Source organism: Prinia subflava, chromosome 9 (genome assembly GCF_021018805.1).
Source record: "Prinia subflava isolate CZ2003 ecotype Zambia chromosome 9, Cam_Psub_1.2, whole genome shotgun sequence".
Lineage (NCBI taxonomy): Eukaryota > Metazoa > Chordata > Aves > Passeriformes > Cisticolidae > Prinia > Prinia subflava.
In genome coordinates, this window is record NC_086255.1 from 28,288,722 (window position 1) to 28,311,373 (window position 22,652).

At 41.3% G+C, this 22,652-nt stretch overlaps 2 protein-coding genes across 9 annotated transcripts in view; one reads left to right on the plus strand and one right to left on the minus strand.

Annotated features, from left to right (window-relative positions):
- Nucleotides 1–11,924, plus strand: part of PHYHIPL (phytanoyl-CoA 2-hydroxylase interacting protein like) — a 124,277-nt gene extending 112,353 nt beyond the window's left edge. For all 4 annotated transcript variants that reach the window (XM_063406066.1, XM_063406065.1, XM_063406067.1 and 1 more), the window contains exons 2-5: nucleotides 1,968–2,164; nucleotides 6,788–6,962; nucleotides 7,905–8,022; nucleotides 10,673–11,924. In XM_063406066.1, the coding sequence (XP_063262136.1) occupies nucleotides 2,000–2,164; nucleotides 6,788–6,962; nucleotides 7,905–8,022; nucleotides 10,673–11,207 (993 nt within the window). In that variant the 5' untranslated portion in view covers nucleotides 1,968–1,999 and the 3' untranslated portion in view covers nucleotides 11,208–11,924. The remainder of the gene's footprint in view (nucleotides 1–1,967; nucleotides 2,165–6,787; nucleotides 6,963–7,904; nucleotides 8,023–10,672) is intronic.
- Nucleotides 11,720–22,652, minus strand: part of FAM13C (family with sequence similarity 13 member C) — a 115,153-nt gene continuing 104,220 nt past the window's right edge. For 3 of the 5 annotated variants that reach the window (XM_063406060.1, XM_063406061.1, XM_063406058.1), the window contains 4 exons: nucleotides 17,084–17,179; nucleotides 15,684–15,883; nucleotides 14,381–14,482; nucleotides 11,720–13,615 (listed from right to left, as the gene is read on the minus strand). In XM_063406060.1, the coding sequence (XP_063262130.1) occupies nucleotides 13,492–13,615; nucleotides 14,381–14,482; nucleotides 15,684–15,883; nucleotides 17,084–17,179 (522 nt within the window). In that variant the 3' untranslated portion in view covers nucleotides 11,720–13,491. The remainder of the gene's footprint in view (nucleotides 13,616–14,380; nucleotides 14,483–15,683; nucleotides 15,884–17,083; nucleotides 17,180–22,652) is intronic. The other 2 variants (XM_063406063.1, XM_063406059.1) reach the window with 1 other exon arrangement.

Below are 22,652 nucleotides of genomic sequence, written 5' to 3' on the forward strand. Positions count from 1 at the left end.
TCCCCTTGGCTGTTTGTATCACAGCTCAGGCCCTGGGTGTGGAATACAGAAGCTCATTTTGAGGCAAATAATTTGCACACTAAGGCATTGTGGATTTATGGCTTCGTGGCTGCATGTCTGTCCAGGATGTCACAGAGTGTTCAGTGTGCTGGGGCCTCAGCCTGCCCAGCTCTGAGAGCCTCAGCAGCCACGCTCCATCTTCTGCTTAAACACAGCCTTGCCCTTGGAAGAGCCAATCATTTGAAACCTTTTCAGTGTACCTGGCAGAGCTTTCAGTCATCTTTCAAATACAAATTGCTTGTAAAAGAAAGCAGTGCCACTTTCTCCCTGCTGGCTTTCTGAAATATCATGTTGGGAAAAGCACTTACCACGTCTTTCATATGAAGAGAAAGCTTTCAGTAATGACTGATATTTCAGAGTGTTGCAGCCAGTGCAGCTGTTGAAAATGTCACTGTGTATGGCACAAACAGGGGGGGAATCTGAGCAAGACCGTGCACTAACTGATTTCAGTATTAGTAGAAAAAGAAAAAAAAAAAGCAAAGGATGTTTGAAGAATAGACAACCTTTTAGATATAAAGGCATAAAACAAAAATAGAAAAATAGTTTCATTAGCTCTTGAAGTCATCAGTAAAAATACATTATTCACAATACTAGCTGGAGATCTATGAATTTTGCAGGCTCTGTGATTGAATTTCACATATGAGCAAATTTTTGAACAATCTGGCCAACTGTAATATTCCTGCATTGAAGGGCTGGAGTAATTCTTTGGCAGAGTATGTAGAGAGGCTGAAATGTTCCTAGTGTTTTACAAGTAAAATTTTTACTTTTATTACTGCCCAAACTCCTCTGAGTTCAGTTTTTTATCATTTTTACCAGTTATGATAAAAGTATAAATACTACCTCTTTCTATATTTAGATGTGACTATGAATAATTCTGACAATGCATTTCCTCACATCCTTGCATGAGTTTCCCATCTTCCCCATCTGACAAGAATTTGGGAGCTGTCCTCTATTTCTCACAGAGACATTAACTTTTTGTTTTCTCTTTTGGTTCTGTCCTTATCTATGTTCAATTTTTATTTTTTTCTGTTCTGTTCTTTATTTCTTCTTTTACATCATAGATTTTTTTCCTTTTTTACCCAATAGTTTTTCTCATCTTCCAGAGTTTGTTTTATTTTTATTTGTTCATTTTTGAATTGGGTCTTATGTAAGTGCAAGAACACCTAACCTTTCTGAGTTCTAATGTTCACAGAATGCTGAACTATAAAGTTGCCTTGGGAGCTAAGGGGAGACCTAAATTTAGAACTAGTGATTCTTTTTGGGGTCAGTGGTCATTTGTTCATCTCCCATATGTACTTAGAAAGAACTTCCCAGGAAAACTGCAGGGTCTCAGCTGGGAAAACAGAAAGACATAAAAAGAAGTTTGCTTGTGTGTCCCTTTTGCTGTGGCTCATCAAAGTGCTGATTGTTTCATTTCAAAGGAGTTGCTGTTTTAAATATGTGTATACATATGTGTACATGCATCCATCATCTCTAAACCTTGCAGAGACTGGCTGTGCTTCGTGCTTGGAAAATGGTTTAAGGATGAACATGATTTCTGCTTGTGTTTGTGTTGCTGACAGATATGGAGAGGGCCGTTGTGTTAACTGTGGGCATTGCTGGCTTCTTAGCTGAACCTTGGAGCCCTTGATGGCTTCAGAGGTTTGTCCTGTCAGCCTGCACACACACAGCAGTGATGCCAGCTGCTCTGAGCACTGTATTATTGTGCTTATTCACCTGAGGAATTCCATCCTTCCCAATGCCTCCCGTCACTGACATCCAGACTTGCAGAACTGTACCCCACTGGCTCCAGAGAACCCCCCTGAGCCTTTGTGAAAGGCTGTTCAGGGAAATGCTTGGACTGGAGCACACAAAACAGTGATCAGATGGGTCCTTCACTGAACGAATCGTGCTTGTTTTCTGTGCAGGGAATAAATCACAAGACAGTGGGATTGCAGAGATGGAGGAGCTTCCAGTCCCACACAACATCAAAATAAGTAACATCACGTGTGACTCCTTCAAGATTTCTTGGGACATGGATTCTAAATCCAAGGATCGCATTACTCATTACTTCATCGATCTCAACAAGAAGGAAAACAAGAATTCCAACAAATTCAAACACAAGGTAATTTTCATTTAAAAATCAAGGCACAAATACTTGATTTTAAACAGATGAATCTCTGTGTTTTACTCAACTTTCAAACAGGCCATGGGAAACAGGAATTGGAAATCCAGCAAAGGTGGGTTTTGATTAATCTGATGAAATTTTGGTTTACTCAAAGTACCTTCTTTATCTCCAGCCTATGTGCATGTACACACAAATACATTTGTTCCACAGGGAACTGCACATTACCTTTTCTGTTTCATTTGAAAGCTCTTTTGGAACCTCTACAATGTAGTGCAAGGCTGCCATTTTTATTCCTGGCTAGTTCTTTATCATTATTTACAACATGTGTGTATTCTCTGCCTGTCCTTGCTCAGTGACAGGCTCCTGAGAGCAATACACACCATTTCAGCAGAAGCGCCACAAATTCTAATGCACTTCAGGAAGGCTTCCAGCAATTTGAGTTTGCAGCACTCAGCACTGTGACCTGAATATTCATCTGGCCTCTTTCCTCAAGCCTCTGGTGCAGGAACATATTGAAGGCATTGCAGGATCTGCACTTACCAAATCCAGCAAATTCTGCTTTTACCTCAGAACAGTTGAAATACTGGGGTGTCTAGAGGAACAGGGAATGAGATAGAACATTCTCGAAATTTAAAAATAATGTTGGCATTATCTAAAAGATAAGGTTTGCCAAGGCACAAATAACTGTCCAAACAAATGTAAGCGCTGTAATTATCTCAGCACCTAAATAACTGTTGGTTTCTAAGCCAGTGGGATAAACAGAAAATATTCCCACCAATTTCTTTGAGGCCTTTTATTGTGAGAGTATTTTTCATGAGATTTGTGTTAATGGCAGGTGTATAATTTTCTTTTTTTACCTTTTTGCTGTTGTTGTTGTTTTTTGGTTGGAAGTAACATATGCATTAAAAGTAACAAAAAAATCACTTACTATTGCTTGAAATTGGGAATTTTATATGTTTGGCCAGTATGCTGCTGTTGCTAGGAACCCGTGTGTGAAGCACTACTAAATCTAATGTTACAATAGGCATGTAATGTGCCCCATTTTTAATTGTAATAGCAAATATAGTTGGGTACTTTTGCTTTTTTCTTGCTCTTACTAATTTTGGACTGACAGCCTTTGAACTGAAATTCCCATTTTAGTCTACAATAAATATCCTCCCTCAGTTGGGATGGATTCTTTGTAATTTTATTTATTTTATTATTCTACATGTTTTTTTATTCATGTGCAAACTGGTGTATACTTGGAACATTTATTTTTGTGAAAATTAGAGCAATCCTAGTAGAGCAAACACCACATACACTTCAGAATCTTTATCACAGTGATAAGACTAGATTTAAAATTGAGAGGGGGAAAGGATTGGTAGTATAATAAACTAATAGATTTATTTTGTTTCTCAGCAATTCTCTAGCTTTTTACAGTGCAGGAGTGTTTAGTCAAAGGACAAAGGTAATCGGTTTTGTAAGAATAGGAGACTGAAGTCTATCAATTAAAATGATGAATAATTTGGATGTTTTGTCAGAATTAACTAAAAATTGCTTGCAGCTGATTTTGTTAGTGACCTGATTAAGATTTTTTTGTGTGTAATTATTTGATGGTTTTATTCCCAAGCCTGAATGCCAGAGATCCAGAGAGCAGAGAGGGTGGACAATAGTAAAGCACAGACTGAATACTCCAGGTCTGTGCCAGAGCACTTGGTGTTCACTTTCATGAATCTTCAGTACTAAGCAATTTTTAACACACCTTCTAGAACGAACTTTGGTTGATAATTGAAGTGCTCGGATTCCAAATGTGTAACCAGGAGTGGTGCAAGGCAAGCATCCTCCCTCAGGTCAGCCACAGGGGTTTCCCAGCTGAAGCTCAGCAGCAGGAGCTGATAGCCCAGCAGCTGCAGCCCTGGGGGCTGAACCCTCACAGCAGGGAACTGGTTTCCTAATAAGGCTTTTGCATAAAGGAGAAGGATAGCACTGCCCTTTCTCCTAGGAGAGCTCTTTAGACAGAAAAGAGTGAGCCCTACTGCCTGGATATGAAATAGGGCGTTGGGGTTTACTCCTAGCAGTCACCCAGCACCCTGAAGACGCCTGTGCAAGCAGAATTCATCCTTCCTTAGCTTACAGGTAAGGTAAAGCACTACAAGTGCCCCTCTCTCTCAAGGTGATTATGCAAAGGACCAGCTCATTTTCTAACTTGTACAGAATTAACATTAACTATCAGTTTGCTGTAAGTTAACCTGATAGACCCGTGCTGTACCTCAGGAAAGGGACCTGATTGTTTTGTTGTGTACCTGGGAGACTATCCATGAATGATTCATATTTCCAATACTCTTTCTCTTGGTAAATATATATTCAGCATACTTAGGGTGCATAAAGTTTTATCATTTTTTACTATTGTCATCATATCTGTGAAGGAGAAGGGTTGTATTGGTAGCAGTGTGCAAAGACTAGAACTGTAATAAGATTTTGTTTTCTTTTCAATTCATTTTGCATACCTCTTCTCCTCTTCTACCTTTTTAAAATATGGAAATATGATTACTACTATGTTATAAGAAAAACACTCAAATATTTAGCAAAACTAGACAGAATTTGGGTGTGGTGGTGTGTTCTATGAGACAACCTGGCAAAGTTAAGGGTAACATGAAATGGGAGAAAGTTAAAGATTGAAAGCTGTCTCCTTTTCCCAAAAAGATTAGAGTGACTCATACACCTTCCTGCTGAGTTATTCAAAGCTTCCAGGCTGTTCTTAGAAATTATTGCCATCTAGGTACCTTTAGAGTTGTCTGGTGGGAGCTGGTAGTGGAGCAGCCATCTGCCACTCTAGAATCCTGTCTCTCCTTGAGCTGGCACTACCTGCTTTGCACTTTGGTGCTTCAGTCAGGAATGAGAGCTGAGCAGGAGAGAGATGAAAGGGGGAAGCAGAGAATCCCCAGAGGAACCTCAATGTGAACATTTGAACATTTCCTCTGTATTGTAGCCTCTAAGAAATGGTGTTTGCTTAGAAAAAACCAGCAGATTAGAGTTGTGAGAATGTGCCCTCCCTCTCCCCCTCCCTCTCCAGCTGGGCAAGAAAAAAACCCCTCTGTTTAATGTGGTGACCTTCCTTCCTTCCTTCCTTCCTTCCTTCCTTCCTTCCTTCCTTCCTTCCTTCCTTCCTTCCTTCCTTCCTTCCTTCCTTCCTTCCTTCCTTCCTTCCTTCCTTCCTTCCTTCCTTCCTTCCTTCCTTCCTTCCTTCCTTCCTTCCTTCCTTCCTTCCTTCCTTCCTTCCTTCCTTCCTTCCTTCCTTCCTTCCTTCCTTCCTTCCTTCCTTCCTTCCTTCCTTCCTTCCTTCCTTCCTTCCTTCCTTCCTTCCTTCCTTCCTTCCTTCCTTCCTTCCTTCCTTCCTTCCTTCCTTCCTTCCTTCCTTCCTTCCTTCCTTCCTTCCTTCCTTCCTTCCTTCCTTCCTTCCTTCCTTCCTTCCTTCCTTCCTTCCTTCCTTCCTTCCTTCCTTCCTTCCTTCCTTCCTTCCTTCCTTCCTTCCTTCCTTCCTTCCTGTACAGCAACCACCAAAAGTCTTCTGTTAATAGGAAAACTAAAGGAGAATGATCTCTGTCCATAATAGATGACAAGGGAGAAAAAAGTCTTCAAATCATGGCCAGAAATTCTCTCCCTTCTATTCCTTTTTCCTTACCAGATTGTTATGCTGGTATTTATAGGTTGATGATTGTGGACAGGTACTTATAGGTGGACAGTTAAGGATGTTGTTTAAAGCACCTATTTTCATATGGTAGCCATCTTACTGTTCTGTTCTTACTAGTGGATATTCAACAATAAATTCTCTCAGCTCCTCAAGTACACTGCAGAGGATCATTCAGCTCCACTGTGAGTCCTTTCCCCCCCAGTTCTAACATAAACTGTCCTGTTCTTCAGTTTTTTCTGTCCCAAAGTCTTTGGTACTATAGAAATCAAGTATTTTATCTACAACAAGCAGCTATTTTTCTTGCCTGCACACTGGGGCTATGATATTCTGGAAGAGCAAAACAGAGGGTCTGAATGGGCAGTGGAAGGGAAAGCAAGAGGTTCAGTGAAAGGCACAAGCTGTTTGCCTTCTTCTGGCCATTCCTGTACAGAAGGGTATTTTTGAAAGATGTAGCCATAGGTACTCTGAAACGTGCTTAATTTTCTCTGTTGAAATTTAGTTTGGAAGATAGCAGCAGCACTGCTGCTGGGCTGATTGACAGGAGGAGGAATTTTGTTTGATTACATGACCTGAAAGGAACAACTAAGAGCACAAGAAGCTCTTAAATTAAGATACCTTTGTTCTCAGAAGCATGTCTTTGCATATGTAAGCACTAATGGCCCAAGTCTGAATTATATGTTTGGGCTATACATAACAGTATTAGTCTACAGTCACTTGGAGCAAATTATTAATTCATACATGCAAGTTATCCCCATGTCTCTTAGACCTTACATCCCTGTCCTCTGCCACTGCTCACTTTGCTGCACCAGCTAACTGTGTGAAGTCACTCGAGTTTGCAGAGAAGAGCCAGGGGTTGGGGACTAGACTGCAAAGGCAGTGAAGGAAAGTGTGGCAGACTGTTTTGGTTTCAGTGCTGACCTGTGTGCTGCTCTGTCCTCTGTTTGTGTCAGGATGTGCCCACCAAGCTGGTGGCCAAGGCCGTTCCCCTGCCCATGACGGTGCGCGGGCACTGGTTCCTGAGCCCCAGGACAGAGTACACGGTGGCGGTGCAGACGGCCTCCAAGCAGGTCGATGGCGATTACGTCGTGTCCGAGTGGAGTGAAATCATCGAGTTCTGCACCGCAGGTAACGCTGCTGAGGGATCTGTTCCACAGGCTGGAGTCAATTAATGCAGGCTCTGCTGCCAGGCTGGGCTGGTCACCTGCCAGCCCGACTGTACTGGCAGCCTTAAATAGTCACCCTGGAAACTGGAATTCAGACTTTAGCCTCTGTATGTGCCGAGCTTTGGCACGTTGAGCAGAGGCAGCTGGACCACCCCTTTCTTGCGCAGCAGCTTACCTGTCCCAAGGGGCTGTGCCTGGCACCAGGGCCACCTGTGTGCCTGTCACTGGCTACCAGCACCTGTGGGGAAAAGGCACAATGGCAGTTCCCTGTGACTTTAAGACATTCTGCTGCTTTGCCTTCTCTGCGTGCTGCAAAGCCTCAGCACCATCAATACCCTGTCTCAAGAGTCACTTCAGCCTGTTTTTGATTTATAAGGCTCCCTTTGGATGTTCCTGACCTGCTGTCACTGGGCATGCCTCTGTGAAAGCTGAAGACTGAGGCAAGCACAGTATGAACCCCATGTTGGTTGGGAAGCCCTTTAAGCTGGGTCCTAAGAAAGCTTTGACTTCTGTCATTGGTTGTTGGCTCACACCCAGGTCAGGTATACTGTAGCAAAGAGTTTGCCATCTGATGTGAGCCAGAGAGGGCAGTCCTGAGCTCCTCTGCAGTCCTGAGCTGCACTGCAGTCCCAAACACAGGGAAACAGCTCTAACATAGCAAATCCTAAGCTGAAAGTTGCTGTAGGCTTGCAGAGTCTTCATGAGGAAGGAGTGGGGAGAATCACAAATGCCTGCTCCTGCCATTTGATTGTTTGTTTGTTGCCACTGTCGAAAACCGGGGCACAATGTGATGTATATTACCAAGACTCTGTTCCCAGGTTCCAGTCTGCATGTGCCTGTAGCTTTTGGAGAGTGTTGTGGTTTTTCCTGACCCCTCTACTAGCAGTTTGTCTTTCCTTTCCAGATTATTCAAAAGTTCACCTAACACAGCTATTGGAAAAAGCTGAAGTGATTGCAGGCCGTATGCTTAAACTGTCTGTTTTTTATCGGAATCAGCACAAAGAATACTTTGATTATATCAGGTAAGAAACTAAACATATACAAAGTCCTTTGGCAAATTAAAGGAGTAATGAAAATAAGTAGGGACAGCTGTGCTAAAGCTCGAGCAGAATGTCTGTCTGCTTTATAGCCTGCTCAGAGGAAGGTAAAGAATCAAATACAACTCGTTTCTTTCTCCTTGCCTCTCTCAGCACTTCCATTAGGCAATAAAAGTCTGTTTTGAAGCAGAAACTGAGGTGCTCATAGGGTCTTCAGCTACATTTAAGAGTCTGTAATCATAATGGCGAGTTTAGCAGCCAAATCTTTCCACTGTACTGAGACATTAAGAGTAAGGTGACTGAGAGCAGGAGTGTACAAGAGTGTGCATAGGCATTTGCCTGAACGTAAGAGTTCCATCTCAAATATTTACTCTCCACGTACAACCATCCCATTTCCATGCCCAAATGCAGTTATACAGACTCTGCAATCTGAATGTTAATTTATAGACCATGTGGGGAGGGAGAGGGCATGATGTTTAGACAATGTTATGACACCGTGCTTCAGCTGGAATGAAAAAATAGGATGGCTGGATTTTGCATTCTATCTGTTCCCTTTCTTCCTGTTAAGTTCTTTCTTATTGGTTTGACACCAATAGAGATGAGTTTGTTTTCCCTCTGTTAGTGAGCTGGAGACAAAAAACTGTGTTTTACCAGGCCAGTGGGAAGCTACAATACCAGAACTGGCCGATGGTCACATCTTTTAGTCAGAAATAGACTAATACAGCCATAAGGGTTAATCCTTCCGCAGTACACCCATCTGTATCTTATGTTAAAAACCCTTATATGTGCTTCCTGTTAGGGAAAATTCCTTGTCTGCCAATGGCCTGTGATGTCATCACACAGCCTGGAAAAGCTCTGGTAGCACTGGCATCAGTTCCTGGTGCTAAAGCAGCAGCCCCGAAATGGAGGGTTTGAGGTGAGAGCTCAGGAGCCTGTTTGTGTCACTGCAGCTTCCCTGGGCTGGGAGCACCACCAAGCAGCTCAGATCCCCCAAAAGGGCGACCTATAATTAGCCTAATTGGCCACTGGATGTCACTATCTTGCCACAGAAATGGAACCTACTTTATCAGAATGAAGCCTGACTTTTCAGGTTGCAGAGGCTTTAGGTAGTTATTTAAGCTCAGTTGACCTTTTCTTTTTTTCTTTTTCTTTTCTCCCTAATAATCTCTTTAGTCATAAAATACTAATTATAACCCCCACTCTAACCAGTGTCTTATGAAATAGGGCTTGAGACAATAAGTAGGTAGTATTTGAATGGCTCAGAAAAGTTCTGAAATCTATTTTAGAGTAAAATAAAGATGTGCTGCTGAGGCGATTACAAATAATGGGAAAAAGTCACAGCTGGAGATATTTCTGAGTTGATTTAGAGCTGTTTTGTAATGTATACACCGAGTTTGTTTGCTTTGACTACTACCTCCCACTTTAACCAAGCAAAACCTTCTCCCACACAGCAGCATTTTACATGGACGTGTTGCAAGTTAAAAGCAGAGCAAGAACAGTCTTTCTTGGCTAGTTTCCCCTCTCCTAAAAGAAGAAGGGAAAAAAGAAAAAAAAGTAAAAGCAAAGCAAGAGGGGAATATAAGAATCTCCAGCCCCACATCCTCATGCATTTTTAGTGTGTCATGTCAGTGAGTATAAAGGGTTCTGGGGGTGCCCAGCAAATATTTTGCAGGACTTACAAAAGGGGATGGTTTCCTTTCAGGTACCCCGTGGTTGCAGGTGCAGAGGGAGCCAAAGCTGCCACTGGGACACTTCCACAGCTGTGTGGGACACAAATACTGGGGGGTGCCCTGCTAAACTTAAAATTTCAGGTGCTAAGGAGGGTTAGATGGGGTGTTTTGGAGTGTTCTCCTAAATTTAGCAGCCTAATGCTGCTGAGTGCAATTTGGGATTTGGGATTTTAAAAATTCACTTGTTCATTTCTCTTCACTGGAATGAAACTGAGCTAAGTTAAAAAAAAAAAAAAAATTAGTCTTTCTTTCCCTTAGGACTAGTGACTGCAGAAGCTGGATACCAACCAAAGTGGAAACTAACCAAATTGCCTAATTCTCTGTGCCCAGCTCTGCACTGATTGAAGTCGGCAGTAGACCAATTAGACTTGAAATGATCATTTGGGGACAAAAAGCACTGGCAGACAGTATATTCTTTCCTATAACCTCTGAAAAGCAGCCTTCAGAAGTAACTTTCACTGGCAGTTTTCTACATGAACTATATACTGCCTATGCTAAAAATACATATTAACAAACAGTATATTCAGCATGTGGAGACTGACTTGCAATATTCAACTTGTGTTTATTGTTAGAAATGTAGTGTAAGTCTGAACAAATTAGCTAATTAAAGATACTTGTGGTTTGGGGGCTTTTTTTTGTGCTTTTTTTGCCTGCATGTGATACCCAGACAGCTGACAAAGAAGGCAGACTGGAAAAGCAGATTTTTCTCTTAAGGACGAATTATTCTAGATCTTACAAAGTCTAATGGCACTTGATTTTCTTGGTCCTAAGACCACAACACTAACCCTGGCTTTCAGTTTAATGGTTTTCCTTCAGTCCTGTTTCCAAACAGCATGATGTCCTAACTTTCCACTTTTTCTTTACCGTGTGTTACAAAATAAACAATGCCAGTCCTTCATTTGTAGAGAGCATCATGGGAATGCTATGCAGCCCTCTGTTAAGGATAACAGTGGCAGCCATGGCTCTCCAATCAGTGGGAAGCTGGAAGGAATCTTCTTTAGCTGCAACACTGAGTTTAACACTGGGAAGCCCCCCCAAGATTCACCCTATGGCAGATACAGGTATGAGATTGCAGCTGAAAAACTCTTCAACCCCAATACTAACTTGTACTTTGGAGACTTCTACTGCATGTACACAGCCTACCACTACGTCATCCTCGTGATCGCCCCCGTGGGGTCACCGGGAGATGAGTTCTGTAAGCAGCGCCTTCCCCAGCTAAACATAAAAGATAACAAATTTCTGACCTGCGATGAAGAAGACGGGGTCATGGTTTACCATCACGCCCAGGATGTTATTTTGGAAGTAATTTACACTGATCCTGTGGATCTCTCCCTTGGCACAGTTGCAGAAATTACCGGTCACCAACTAATGAGCTTGTCTACTGCAAACGCAAAGAAAGATCCCAGCTGCAAGACCTGCAATATCAGTGTTGGACGTTAACCTGCCCCTGTTCCTTAGGAGCCTTCACACCTCTGTTGCCCATCTCCATAGTCAGACGGTTCTGTCGGAAGCATGCACATGCCGCTGTCACCAAAAGCAACTACCAGTCTTCAAAATCTCCGATAGCCTTCTTAGGGTTTCTTCTCTCCCTCCTTCCCTCCTGGTCCCCTGATGCTTTAAATGATTAGAAGTCCTGGATTTCTTTCTGGCAACCATTTATACCTAGATGCTGCAAAAATTGTTTTCTGTTTCTTGCCAAACATAACAAAATCCTATATAAACTGCTTTAGCAAAATAAAAATAACGGCTTATAAATGGTGTTTAAATATGCATTCATTTTAACTACTGAACAAGTACTGGAATAACTGAACAGCATGAAAGGTTGTAATTGCAGCATGATTTGAATTTCAGAGCCTAGAAATGTCAGCACTTCCAACGTGTTGTTTGACAGTGTTATTTATGTTATTTATATTAGCTAACTGAAAACAGAAACTGTGTCTCGACATAATAAATATAATAGAAAAATATTTTATTTGTACTGTTGTATAAAATATTATACAATCATATAGAATATATAGATTACATTTTAATATCAATTGTATACATGTCATTAAATCATTTTCCCTTATCAAAGATGTAGTTTGTAAACTTCAAATAGCTCTGTATCTGTTCCTGTTGCTCTAGATGACTTTAATTAAAACAGATTTATGAAGACCATTTCTGATTCATAAAAGTTAAGTTATAAATTATTAAATCAGTACACTGAAACAACAAACGGCTGCAAAATAAAAAATTCCTTTTTAAGTGTTCATATTTTTTCCTCCATACTACTTGAAGATGTGTACATCTTCCAAATCATGCCATTACGTACTAAATACAAACATGGTTGGTACATAAGAGGCTTTATAAAATCAAAATCTTCTTACCAAGATAGAAAACAGGTTGCTTATACTATGTGGTAAATACAAAATGACAGATAAAGCAAAACACTAAACATGATTCAACTGGGTCCAGTCCCTTTTTTTTTTCTTTAAACAATTGTTCCTCCTTTCTGTTTGGGCTAGGAATTTCCCAGAATCCCTGCTTTTCACTTCTAGTGCAAAACCTGGTGATAATCCTTCTATTACTAGTCCACTTTTCACACCAATGGCCTATCACAAACAGTGACAATTCTCCTTAATATTACAAAGTGTGGTGCTCTGAAAGGTAAGAAAGATGCATAATTCCAATGGAAAAATAATTTTATAACCTTATTTTCAGTAAACAAGAAGTCTAGCAGTCCTCATCAGATAACTGTGACACTCACTTATATACCATGTACTTTATCTATCCAAAATATCTTAGCATAATGCAGTAATCTAGTCCTGTTTATATATATAGATATGTGGCAATTTATAACACAAGAAGTACTTCAACATTTTACAAAGTGCATGCGTCCAAACGAGCTTTGGTAGTTAGAGAAGCGAATGTTATAGCATCAGGCAAACCAAAGTGCAAAGGTTAAGAGAGAAATCAAAATTTAGCATGTAGTTGATCTATTTACTGACTTTTAAATTCTGTGAGCCAGGTCCTGTGAACTAGTGAAAAGGACAGCAGCCAGTACGTTTATTCCATCTGTTCTCAGCAACCTGTAGCTATTTCTCTTATTCCTGTCCCACCACTGGCTCCATTTGGCAGTCATGTTCTGGCCTTTTCTTGCACAAGCAGCATCACAACTGCTCCACTCCCAGCCCTGGCACTGCCTCTTCCTGTTCACTTTTCTTTGAATGGCAACTGTGTCCTGTCAGCTAGAGTATGTTCTTTTTCCTTCACACACTTTAATTCATTTCTTTTACTCTGGTGAATCAGCGCCTTAATAGCCAACATTACTCATTAGTTATAACACATGTTAATTCTGGAAACAAACATGTGGCACATTAGCATGTACTAAGATGTGCTAAAGACCTGCAGAATATTTCCTCACACTTTTAGAGCAGGTCGAGCTGAGAATCTACATTACTTCAGCGTCCTTTTAATTTCTTAACATTCTCACAGTGCACTTCAAGGCTTTTTCAAAAGGAAAAATATATACTATAGTCCACTCACCCGTGCTTAATATTCCTGCATATTGCTGTCCTCTCTCATCACAGCTATTATAATTGGTAAAGTGCATCAAAAATCTCAGTGTGTCAAATAATTGTGCAGCAGACCAAGACCTGTAAAATTACTTTCTCTTTTTCATTACTTGTTTGTTTGCTTGGATTTTTTTTTTCCTAGAGAACAATATCACAGCATTGCATTCACTTCAAATCGTTTTGGAAATATCATGCTTACTGATGAGAACCTCCAGGAGCCTGATTTTGGCTTTTGTGTGCTTGTATTCAGAGTATTCCTCAGCCATTGGCACTCGATCTTCTTTCTGAGGACTCCTATGGAAAGCAAATAAAAGCACCATCACTTTTTATGAGCAAGAAGAGAAACAGTCTAAAAAATTAATTCTGCATGAGGATTGGGGGTTTTTTTACTGACTGTAAATGACTAAAGATAATTTGACAGGACCAAAAAGCTCTAATATGAAGAATAAAATAATAATTAAATAGTGACTTTTTATATAGCAGACAACTTTCTTGACAGCTGTGGAAGCATAATTAAATGATTCTCAAACATGCAGAGAAGTCATAATAGTGCTTTGAAAACTGTTACCAGTTACCACTGTTATCAGTGCCCGTATACACCACGATTTTCAACAAAAAGGTTTGCTCAATGAAGAGGAAGAAAAACAGAGTGGAAAATGGCCAGTATTTAATTCTGGGTAAAGAAATCTGTGGCTTCTGGTTTTAAAATCTGGCTGTTTAAGAATGGCCCAACTGCCAAGTCCATTCCCTACAGACTGGTCCTCAGAAAGACTTTTAGCAGCCTTCCTTCAGCTCAGGGAATATCCTGTGCTGAGCCACCCATTACAGGCGTGTCCTGGAAGGTTCCCAAATCCTACCTTTCCTCATGGATGGCCACTTCTTGAAGGAACTAAGCAGAGAGACAGATGGACATCTCCAGAGACCAGGCATTTCCAGGGTGTTTCACAGCCCTTAGGTGCAGCCCTTTGGCCTGTCCACCCCAGAGTGGCCACCCTCACAAACACCGTGCCCAGGACCCAAAGGGGGCAAGGAGAGGGCTCTGCTGAGCTGCAGATTTACCTTCCTGTCTGTTTGTAGAACTGCTCCTCAAACTCCCGAAGAGCCTTGCGAAGCCTCTTCTTGTCAGCTCTTGTTTCTCTGAGGTGTTCGAGCAGAACAGGCCTGTGAACACAGAGACAAGAACATGAAACCTCCCTGTGCTTGGGAGGGTGGTAAAAGCCCTGGATTTGGGCAGCAGAGAGCTTCTGCTCTGGGCCCTTGGCTGGCACTGACCAGAGAGCCCTGTTAATTCTGGAAACAAACATGTGGCACATTAACATGTACTAAGATGTGCTAAAGACCTGCAGAATATTTCCTCACAATTTTAGAGCAGGTCAAGCTGAGAATCTACATTATTTCAGTGTCCTTTTAATTTCTTATCATTCTCACAGCACATTTCAAGGCTTTTTCAAAAGGAAAAATATTCCATCACTCTCCATACACGGTTCTACTCCTTCCACTCTTACTGGTGTTCCAGCTACTAAAGGGAAGGCAGACACTGGTCAACAGAGAAGGAGCAGCATTCAGGACTGAGTCTTGCTACTGGCCTTCATTCCCTGTGGAATTAAAGGAGCAGAAAGGGCTCGGTATCTCACAGAGGGAAATGCTGTGCCTGAATTAAAGTCAACATCCAAGCCCTGCTCCTATTTGCAGCTGTTTCTCATCATTAACTGTGATGCAGTGGAAATGCTAGTGGTACCCAAAAGCATCATTTTTAGAGGCCATGCTTTAGGAAGTGTTTGCAGAATAAGGGTTTTAAGCAGAGAGAGAATTCTGACATCTGCTTCTGGTTGGTTTTGTTTGTTTGTTTGTTTTGGTTTTGTGTTTGGGTTTTTTTGTTTTGTCTTTTTTTTGGTTTTTTGTTTTTTTTTGCATAATGACAAAATGCACAGAAATATCTTCCCAGCATTTATGAGCAAACTCTTGCACACATAGTTGAGTTACATAGAAATTGAAGTAACTTTTATTTGATCTCTATAGTGTTACAGTCTAGTTAGCTTCATTTATGCATCTAAGACTTCCCAATCAAAACACAAAGGAAAGATACCATCCCCAGGGTATCTGCTCCTGGCACACAGTGTTCAACTAGTTACCTTTCTCTTCTTGGGGACAAAAAGCTGGCACAAAGTCATTTGAATAAACAGCTCACACCACCAGTATGCTGCCCAAACAATGAATCTCCTCTGCTCCTCTCTCCCATAAGAAAGCACTGAATCACTCCTTTGGTATAGAATAGACCTATGCAACAGGTACGGCTCATATTGCTCTTACAAAGTCTACAAGAAATGTTTTAAAACATTGAGGGGAAAAAGAGAGAACTTACATTGTTGCTTCATGTAAATTGGACATAGACAGGGCTGTTTGCCTGTAAACTTTCTTTTCATCCAGAGGTGAAGTATGTGCAGGCTCACTCTCCTCCTGGGAGTAGCACAGGTGCTCTTCGACAGGGAAGCAGGACATTGGACCAGACGATAACTCATGGCTGCTTTGAGAGTGGTCCTCATCTGAGTCTTCCTCCTCCTGCTTGGGAAATGCAAAACATTATCAAATTAATTGCTTAAATTACAACACTTAAAGTAATAGGCTGACAACATAAAGAATCAGGAGCTGACTTCCTGGGTGTATCCACTGAAACAGGTTACACATACTGAAAGGTTTACCAGGTCTACTGAGGCTGTTCATGAGAGCACTCCTGGGGTCTCTGGGTTCCTGTGTGTTGCCTACCAGGAATGAAAAGGCCAGAAGCTGGCCCTGCTCCCAGGTGTCTCCTGTCTGCCCACAAGGCCTTACATGGAGCAAAGATTTAACTAACATTCTGTATTTATCTAAGTAGTGCAGTCTTGCTGAAACTTGTACTCTTCTCATATACACATCTCCTGTGTGTATGTTATTTCCAGATGTTTTGACTGTAAAAGGAGTTGGACAGAGAGATTCCCCAGTTTTATAGCTACTAGTGTTAACTACTAAAATAGAGTGATATCGGTGTCTTGCTCGCCTTCCTCCATCCTCAGAAAAAAAGTTGAGCTGTTGAAACTAAGGCTTAAACACAAAAACTCCATAGGGCAAATCTCCTAACCAGTAACACTTAGGGGGAACTTCAGTGAAATTTTTCAATGAAATACCCATGTGCAAGTGTGCAAAGCTTTGTACTGTGATTTCTCAAAGAAATGTAAAGTTACACTGTCATATAACAAGACAATTTTTAAAACTGACCTAGCCCACATTACTCTTGGATTAGTATTTTTGGTAAACATGCTAATTAACTTCCAAATTCCTCTGCCTTCACTCACTATGAGACCAGTACTGTTCCATTGCACCAATATATTATTAAAGTACTACAAATTGCATGTCTGTGCTACATGGTTGAGGAAAGCATTGTTGATAAGATACAGAAGCTAGATATAGTGACAGCAGAGTCCGTCATGGAAAGAGAGGTTTCCTTCTGTGTTGCAGATGTTTGCCACGATGGAAAACTAAAGCCAGCCTTTGATGTCTTACCCAGCCCACTGAAGTTCTTGCCTCAGAAACTGTTGCTGTACATTGGAACCTCTGGCATGCACAGAAGTTGAATTTTACGGAGCATTTGGTCTATTTGAAGTATCAACACCCTGTACTCACCAATGAGCAGGTTTTTTGGATATCAGTAGTTCTATTGCAGCTAAATGGATGTACAGGTACAAATCAAACATTTTGTACATTTCCTTGACAATGGATGATACTTACAATTGTTGTGATCAGAGATGGAGCAGCCAGAAGTTTCTTGATAATTCTGTATCTGTCGTAAAGAGGTTTCATGAGACTCTTTTCCTGCTTAGTTACCTAAAGAGAAATGGCAACAAAACATAGCCCTTAAAATTAAAAACTAAGAAGTAAATTAAAAATATTCTCATTCTCTCCTGTAAAGCTGAGAAAGGTGTTAGAAGAGTATGAGCAGCTGTGTATTTTGCTTCAATAGATATTCCACGGGAACTGGAATTCAATCAATGCAATCTAAAAGAAGGAAAATGACAATCTGTTCTCTAGTGGAGAATACCCAGTGTGGTTTCCTCGCTTTCTTGAGCCATGCTGCCCAGGCAGAGGGTAGATTATTCTCTCTCTGAGGCTCCTGCTAGAGCAGCAGAGGTTCAGAAGTGCTGCTGCTGTGCCTTGCATTGCCAGCTCACCCCCTCAGCTGTGCTGACACAGCCTGCCTGGGACAAGCCACTCATCAGCCCAGTGGGATGGAAAGCACCCAGAACACGGCTCTCAGCCTGCCCATGGAGCTGGCTCTGTGCAGGATCGCCGTGTGCATTCCTCACCAGAGCTGCCTGCCACAATGGGGAACCATCCATCCGTTCATCTACTTTGTTCTTGGGCTTTCATGAGCACTTGGAGCATTGATTTGGAAGAGAATATGATTTTAAATCAGGTGTTAAGTGCCTGATCCAGCCACAAATGTTCACAAAATACAAGAATACACCTTAGGGAAACTAGCTGTGCACTAGATTGACTTACTGCATTAAGGGAGAAAAAAAAAAAGACAAATTCCACAACGAAAAAAAATCCAAAAACACAACAAACCTCCCCCCAGTCAACCAACCACGCCACGCCACACCCACACCAACGTTTTCCTCAGTGATAAAATGTCCAAACAGGGTCATTTGCTCCTAGCCCACCATCAGCTCTGCTCATCAGCTCCCACACCTACGAGCACTTACTGGCTTTAATTTCACTGAATTTTGGCACTGCAGAGAGGCTCAGGTGCACCTGCTCAGGTGAGTGAGCACATGGCAGGTCTGAGGAGACACAGGCTGGCTGATGGCACAAACAACAGTCCAGAGCTGCTCACAAAGACAAATGCCTGCTCAGCAGGAAGGGAAAACCCAGGCTGGTGACACTGCACACACCTGGCTGATGGGGTGCTTAGGGCCCACTCTAGAGCCACCCCTCACTGCAGAATGTCAGGGCTTGCCTCTCCCAGCCTGGCCACTTCTCTTCCCCACGTACCATGTTCTATTTAACTACAATACATAAGAACTCCAGGCAATGCCAACCAAGCCAGAAGAGATAATTTTTTTGCTTTAAACCTGGTCAGTGGCCTCTCTGTTTGACCTTGTCAGGTAAGTCTGGATAAAGATGGTGCTGAGCCATACCAGACATCACCAGGGCAAACGTCAGCCCCAGCACACTCCACCATTTCAAGGCTGCTGTTACAGAGCTGCTCCAGCCCTGAGAAGAAACACCCTCTCTGAACCCTGTGCTGCAAAGGCACACTGTTATTCTCTTTCCTATCTCTGAATTAAGTCTCTTTTACCTCTACATTGCACTAATGATTTCTGTTTTGTTTTCCTTCTTAAGAAATATAATTTCTTCATACACTTCTTGCATACTCACTCCATCCCTCAGCTCTCATTCCAAGCCCAAAGAAGATGAACAAAACTGAGGTCAGAATCAGATCATAATTTCAACAGCTGGCAGATTTTTGGACAAACAGTGCTGTCAATTCCCTTTTCCTCTGCCAGAACAACTACTAGCCAGAAGCAGACATTCACAAGAATACAGACATTGATATCAAAAAGAAATTCCTCAGCTGTGAAGAACAAATTTTCAGATCATCATCTCACCAATTGTGGCATTTTTTTGTTTGCTCCTACATTCAGCAATGCCATCCCTTAAAAGGATTTTAAGTAATAGTTTAAGTCCTGCTGTGTAATAAAGGCAAACACATACATTGGGTCATGTAATTCTGTAGTTCACATCTCAGATGGTGCCCCAGATAAAAACTTCCTCAGCTGATAAGCATTCTAATCATACATGACAGCAGAGCCAAATCTGCTGTGAATATGTAATCTTCCAACTGAATCCTCAAATCTGGCATTTTCCAATGGAAATTGCAAATGGTTTCCCATCTGTCATTAATAGATACAGAGCCACTTCCTACTTAATTTCAACATATAAACGAAATTCATCAGTATCAGGCAATAGCAATTATACCTGAAAATTAGTTTGAAATAACTAAAATTATGCTGTGTAATCATCTAAATATATTTAATAGACAAAAAATATTGGTTAGAGATGTTAAGTAATTTTTATTTTACCTGTTTTTCCATGGCATACTTACAGGTTGCCCATGAATACTCTCAAAATACAGCAGATATTTCTAAAGATTGATTTTTTTTTTCCAAAGCCATTTGCTTTTTTGTCATATCCTATTTTAGAAAGTTATTTATAAGATTGTAAGGCAGGCTTTCATGATGAGGGTACAGGTACATATCTGTTTAATAATCTCTTCTTCCCAGATAAACATTAATAATGAATTCTATTTCTGTCTGCTCTGAAGGCAATGGGGACTTGGCATCAACTTAGCAAGAAAAGAGTCCAAAATTACACGACATATATATTAAGTATGTTTAGTTGTAAAAAATGAGAACAACCACCATTCTGGACAAAATACTAACAAAACTGAAAAATGCCTAGAGGGCATTCATCAACTTTTTAATTATTCATCAGGAAAGAGAAATAGATTTGCCTTGGCCGGTAAGGGATGTAGAACAGAAAGATTTAGCAATGCAAGCCCAACCTGTTGTGGTAAACAGCATATTTCTGTTCAAAAATTGCAGTATGAGTCACTGGTGCCAAAAGAACATTGGTTTGTCAGTGCTGGTGGATAATCAGTATCTGTACAGGTGTCTGCTTGGGGAGCACACTGTGTAACAGGAATTTGTCTCCTCGTTTTCCCAACAAGATCTGCTCCTGGAGTTGTGTATTTTCCCCTGGGCCAGAACACCAAGGCCCACATGAAGGGAATGTTGTTTCCCACAGTGTCTGCCAGATCACAGCAGGCCAAGGGCTCAGAGGGGTGAGGGGGATGACCCATGGACCTGGGGGTGCACACACACAGGGGGCTCTCTGCAGAAAGCTGAGGACAACCGGGCTTTTATAGACAACTTGGAGAAATGCTTGTACTAATTAGACCCTACCTTTAAAAATATGTCAAGAAGAAGTGACATTCTTCTAACATCAGAGCATCACGCTATTAACTTCAATAGGAGCAAAAACCTTTTTTCTTTGATGCTCAAATGCAGAAACAGCACAGAGCCATTAATCAGAACTGCTAATCACATTTTCCTAAAAGGTCTGCACGAGTTAATCACTCTAAAATCGTCCGTCATCCATGTTAAGAGACGAGCTGCTAACTAGAATGCAGGAGTATTAAAAATCAGCTAATCTGTTTATTTATTGCTAGTTCTACAATTAATACAAGGTTAATTCTTTCAAAAACTATTAAGCCTGGAGCAGCTGAGTGCTTAGAAAGAAATGGGGTGATCATTAATATTGATTTTACACAAGAGAAATGATCTCAAGAGGGCTTAGGATTTGAGCCTATTTCATTAGCTCATTTTATTAGCAATCTCAAGACAGGTTGGTATTCAGCTCTGTTTGAAATAGCTGATAATTTCAAAATAAGAGAAGGCAGCTGGAGTCACAAACTACAGAATTGTCTGAGACATCTTAGGACTGTAGGCTACATAGAGCAGCAGGAGACTCAATGCTAATTAAATAGAAACCCTGCTTCATAGCCAAGGAGAATATAAACTAAAGTGGGTCAATGATGAGAAGACAGATACATAAAGGGAACCAGTCTGAGAAAAGCCTTGGGGAACAGGCTGCAAACACTCAAACAGAAGTCAAAACTTGTGACAAATAAAGAAAGAAAAGGAGGACTTGACCTAAAGATAAGGTAGTAGTTTGGTTTTCATAATTTTGGAACAGAGGCACACAAAATGTTGCATACAGTTATCTTCCTTACTAGTCTGTTCTGTTCCCTGCATGCTGACGCCTTCAAGCTCGCTGCTGTTTTTCCAGACAGAAAATACAGACTCTAGGACAGAAGGACAGGCCAGACCCTGTCCAAGGCAGTGCTTTGTTTCCACACAGGCACAGAGTCAGGTTCCCAGGGCCTCAGTCTGCCACTTGGGCATGTGTGGTGGCTCTTTACAAAGCAGCATTTAACACAACATTAGAAACACAAAGTGTAAGGAAGGGCAGCGAGTGACACGACACCTCCATAGAGCCGTGCCAGTTCCCTCAGGCCAGCTCCAAGCTCACCACGCTGGGAAGGGCTGGAGAGCCAGAGCTGAGCACCACAGAGCTGCTGCTCCCCAGGGACAGCAGGCACAGCCCCAGCCACCCAGCACTCACACTGCATCCAAAGCTGGGAGATGGGTCTTGGGTTTGTTTTGGGGGGATTTGCTGCAGCTTTTTCAGTAATATTATTCAAAGTGTGTTTATTTGCCTTTTGTCTCTAGAACTCCTACATTCATGCTCTTAACCTTTCTTTTTTCCTGAAGCCTTGTACCGTAACCCAAGGTGAGCCATTACATAAATTACCATGTGCCTTCACAAGGAGTTAGTGACAAACAATTACAGGTGGCCACCCCTTTGTGGGGTACTGAGCCATTCACAGGCCAACCCCAATTTGCTCTTCGCCTTCTCATTCAATAACTTTACCCACAGGCTTTTTTGCAGGAGGGATGCTTTGTTCTGGAAACCCCATTCTGCTGTTTCCTATTCAAATCTTGTGGTCACTGCTCTTTAGACACTCTGGGATTTTTCCCTGCACTTTTCTAGGGACACACATGCTCTCATTTGTGTTTCAGCAAGGCTTTAGAGGTTTTCCACAGTGAACTTCAGGGCAGAACTTGGTAGGCTTTCATGGAAATGCTGTCTTTGGCCAAAATAACTAAATACCACAAAAAGAGAAACGTTTAGCTGCTATTTAGTTTACTATTAATCTAGCTCAGATTCTAGTGCAGGATCTAAATGTTCTATAGAAAACAAATTGTTGCACACAAAATGTATCTACAGTAACACCAAAGTTGTTTGTAGCTGAAATGCAGCCTTTGATCTTTGCTGCTACCACACACATCCTGGATTCATTTCACATCATGGGTGCCACCAACCTCAATTTCCCCAAAAAGTCCAGGATGACTCATAATCAAAATCCAATCTTTTTTAATGTTATGCTTAGGGAGCTACTAAAATATATCATTTTGAAATAGATCAATTAGATTTCATCTTATTCCTGCTCAAGCCTCTGTTCCCCAGCAGTTTTGATAACTATTACCAACCACCTTTTCTAACAGATAACTATTAAAAGGCAAGTTCTCTCTGCAAGAAAACAAAAATAAAACAAATAAGTTTTTTTTTAAAGTTGAAAATATTGGCATGTGCAAACATTTAATTTACATTACTATTTAATTTATATTACTTCCTCGTTTGTGAGAATATTTCAAGCCTGCACTGCCATTTC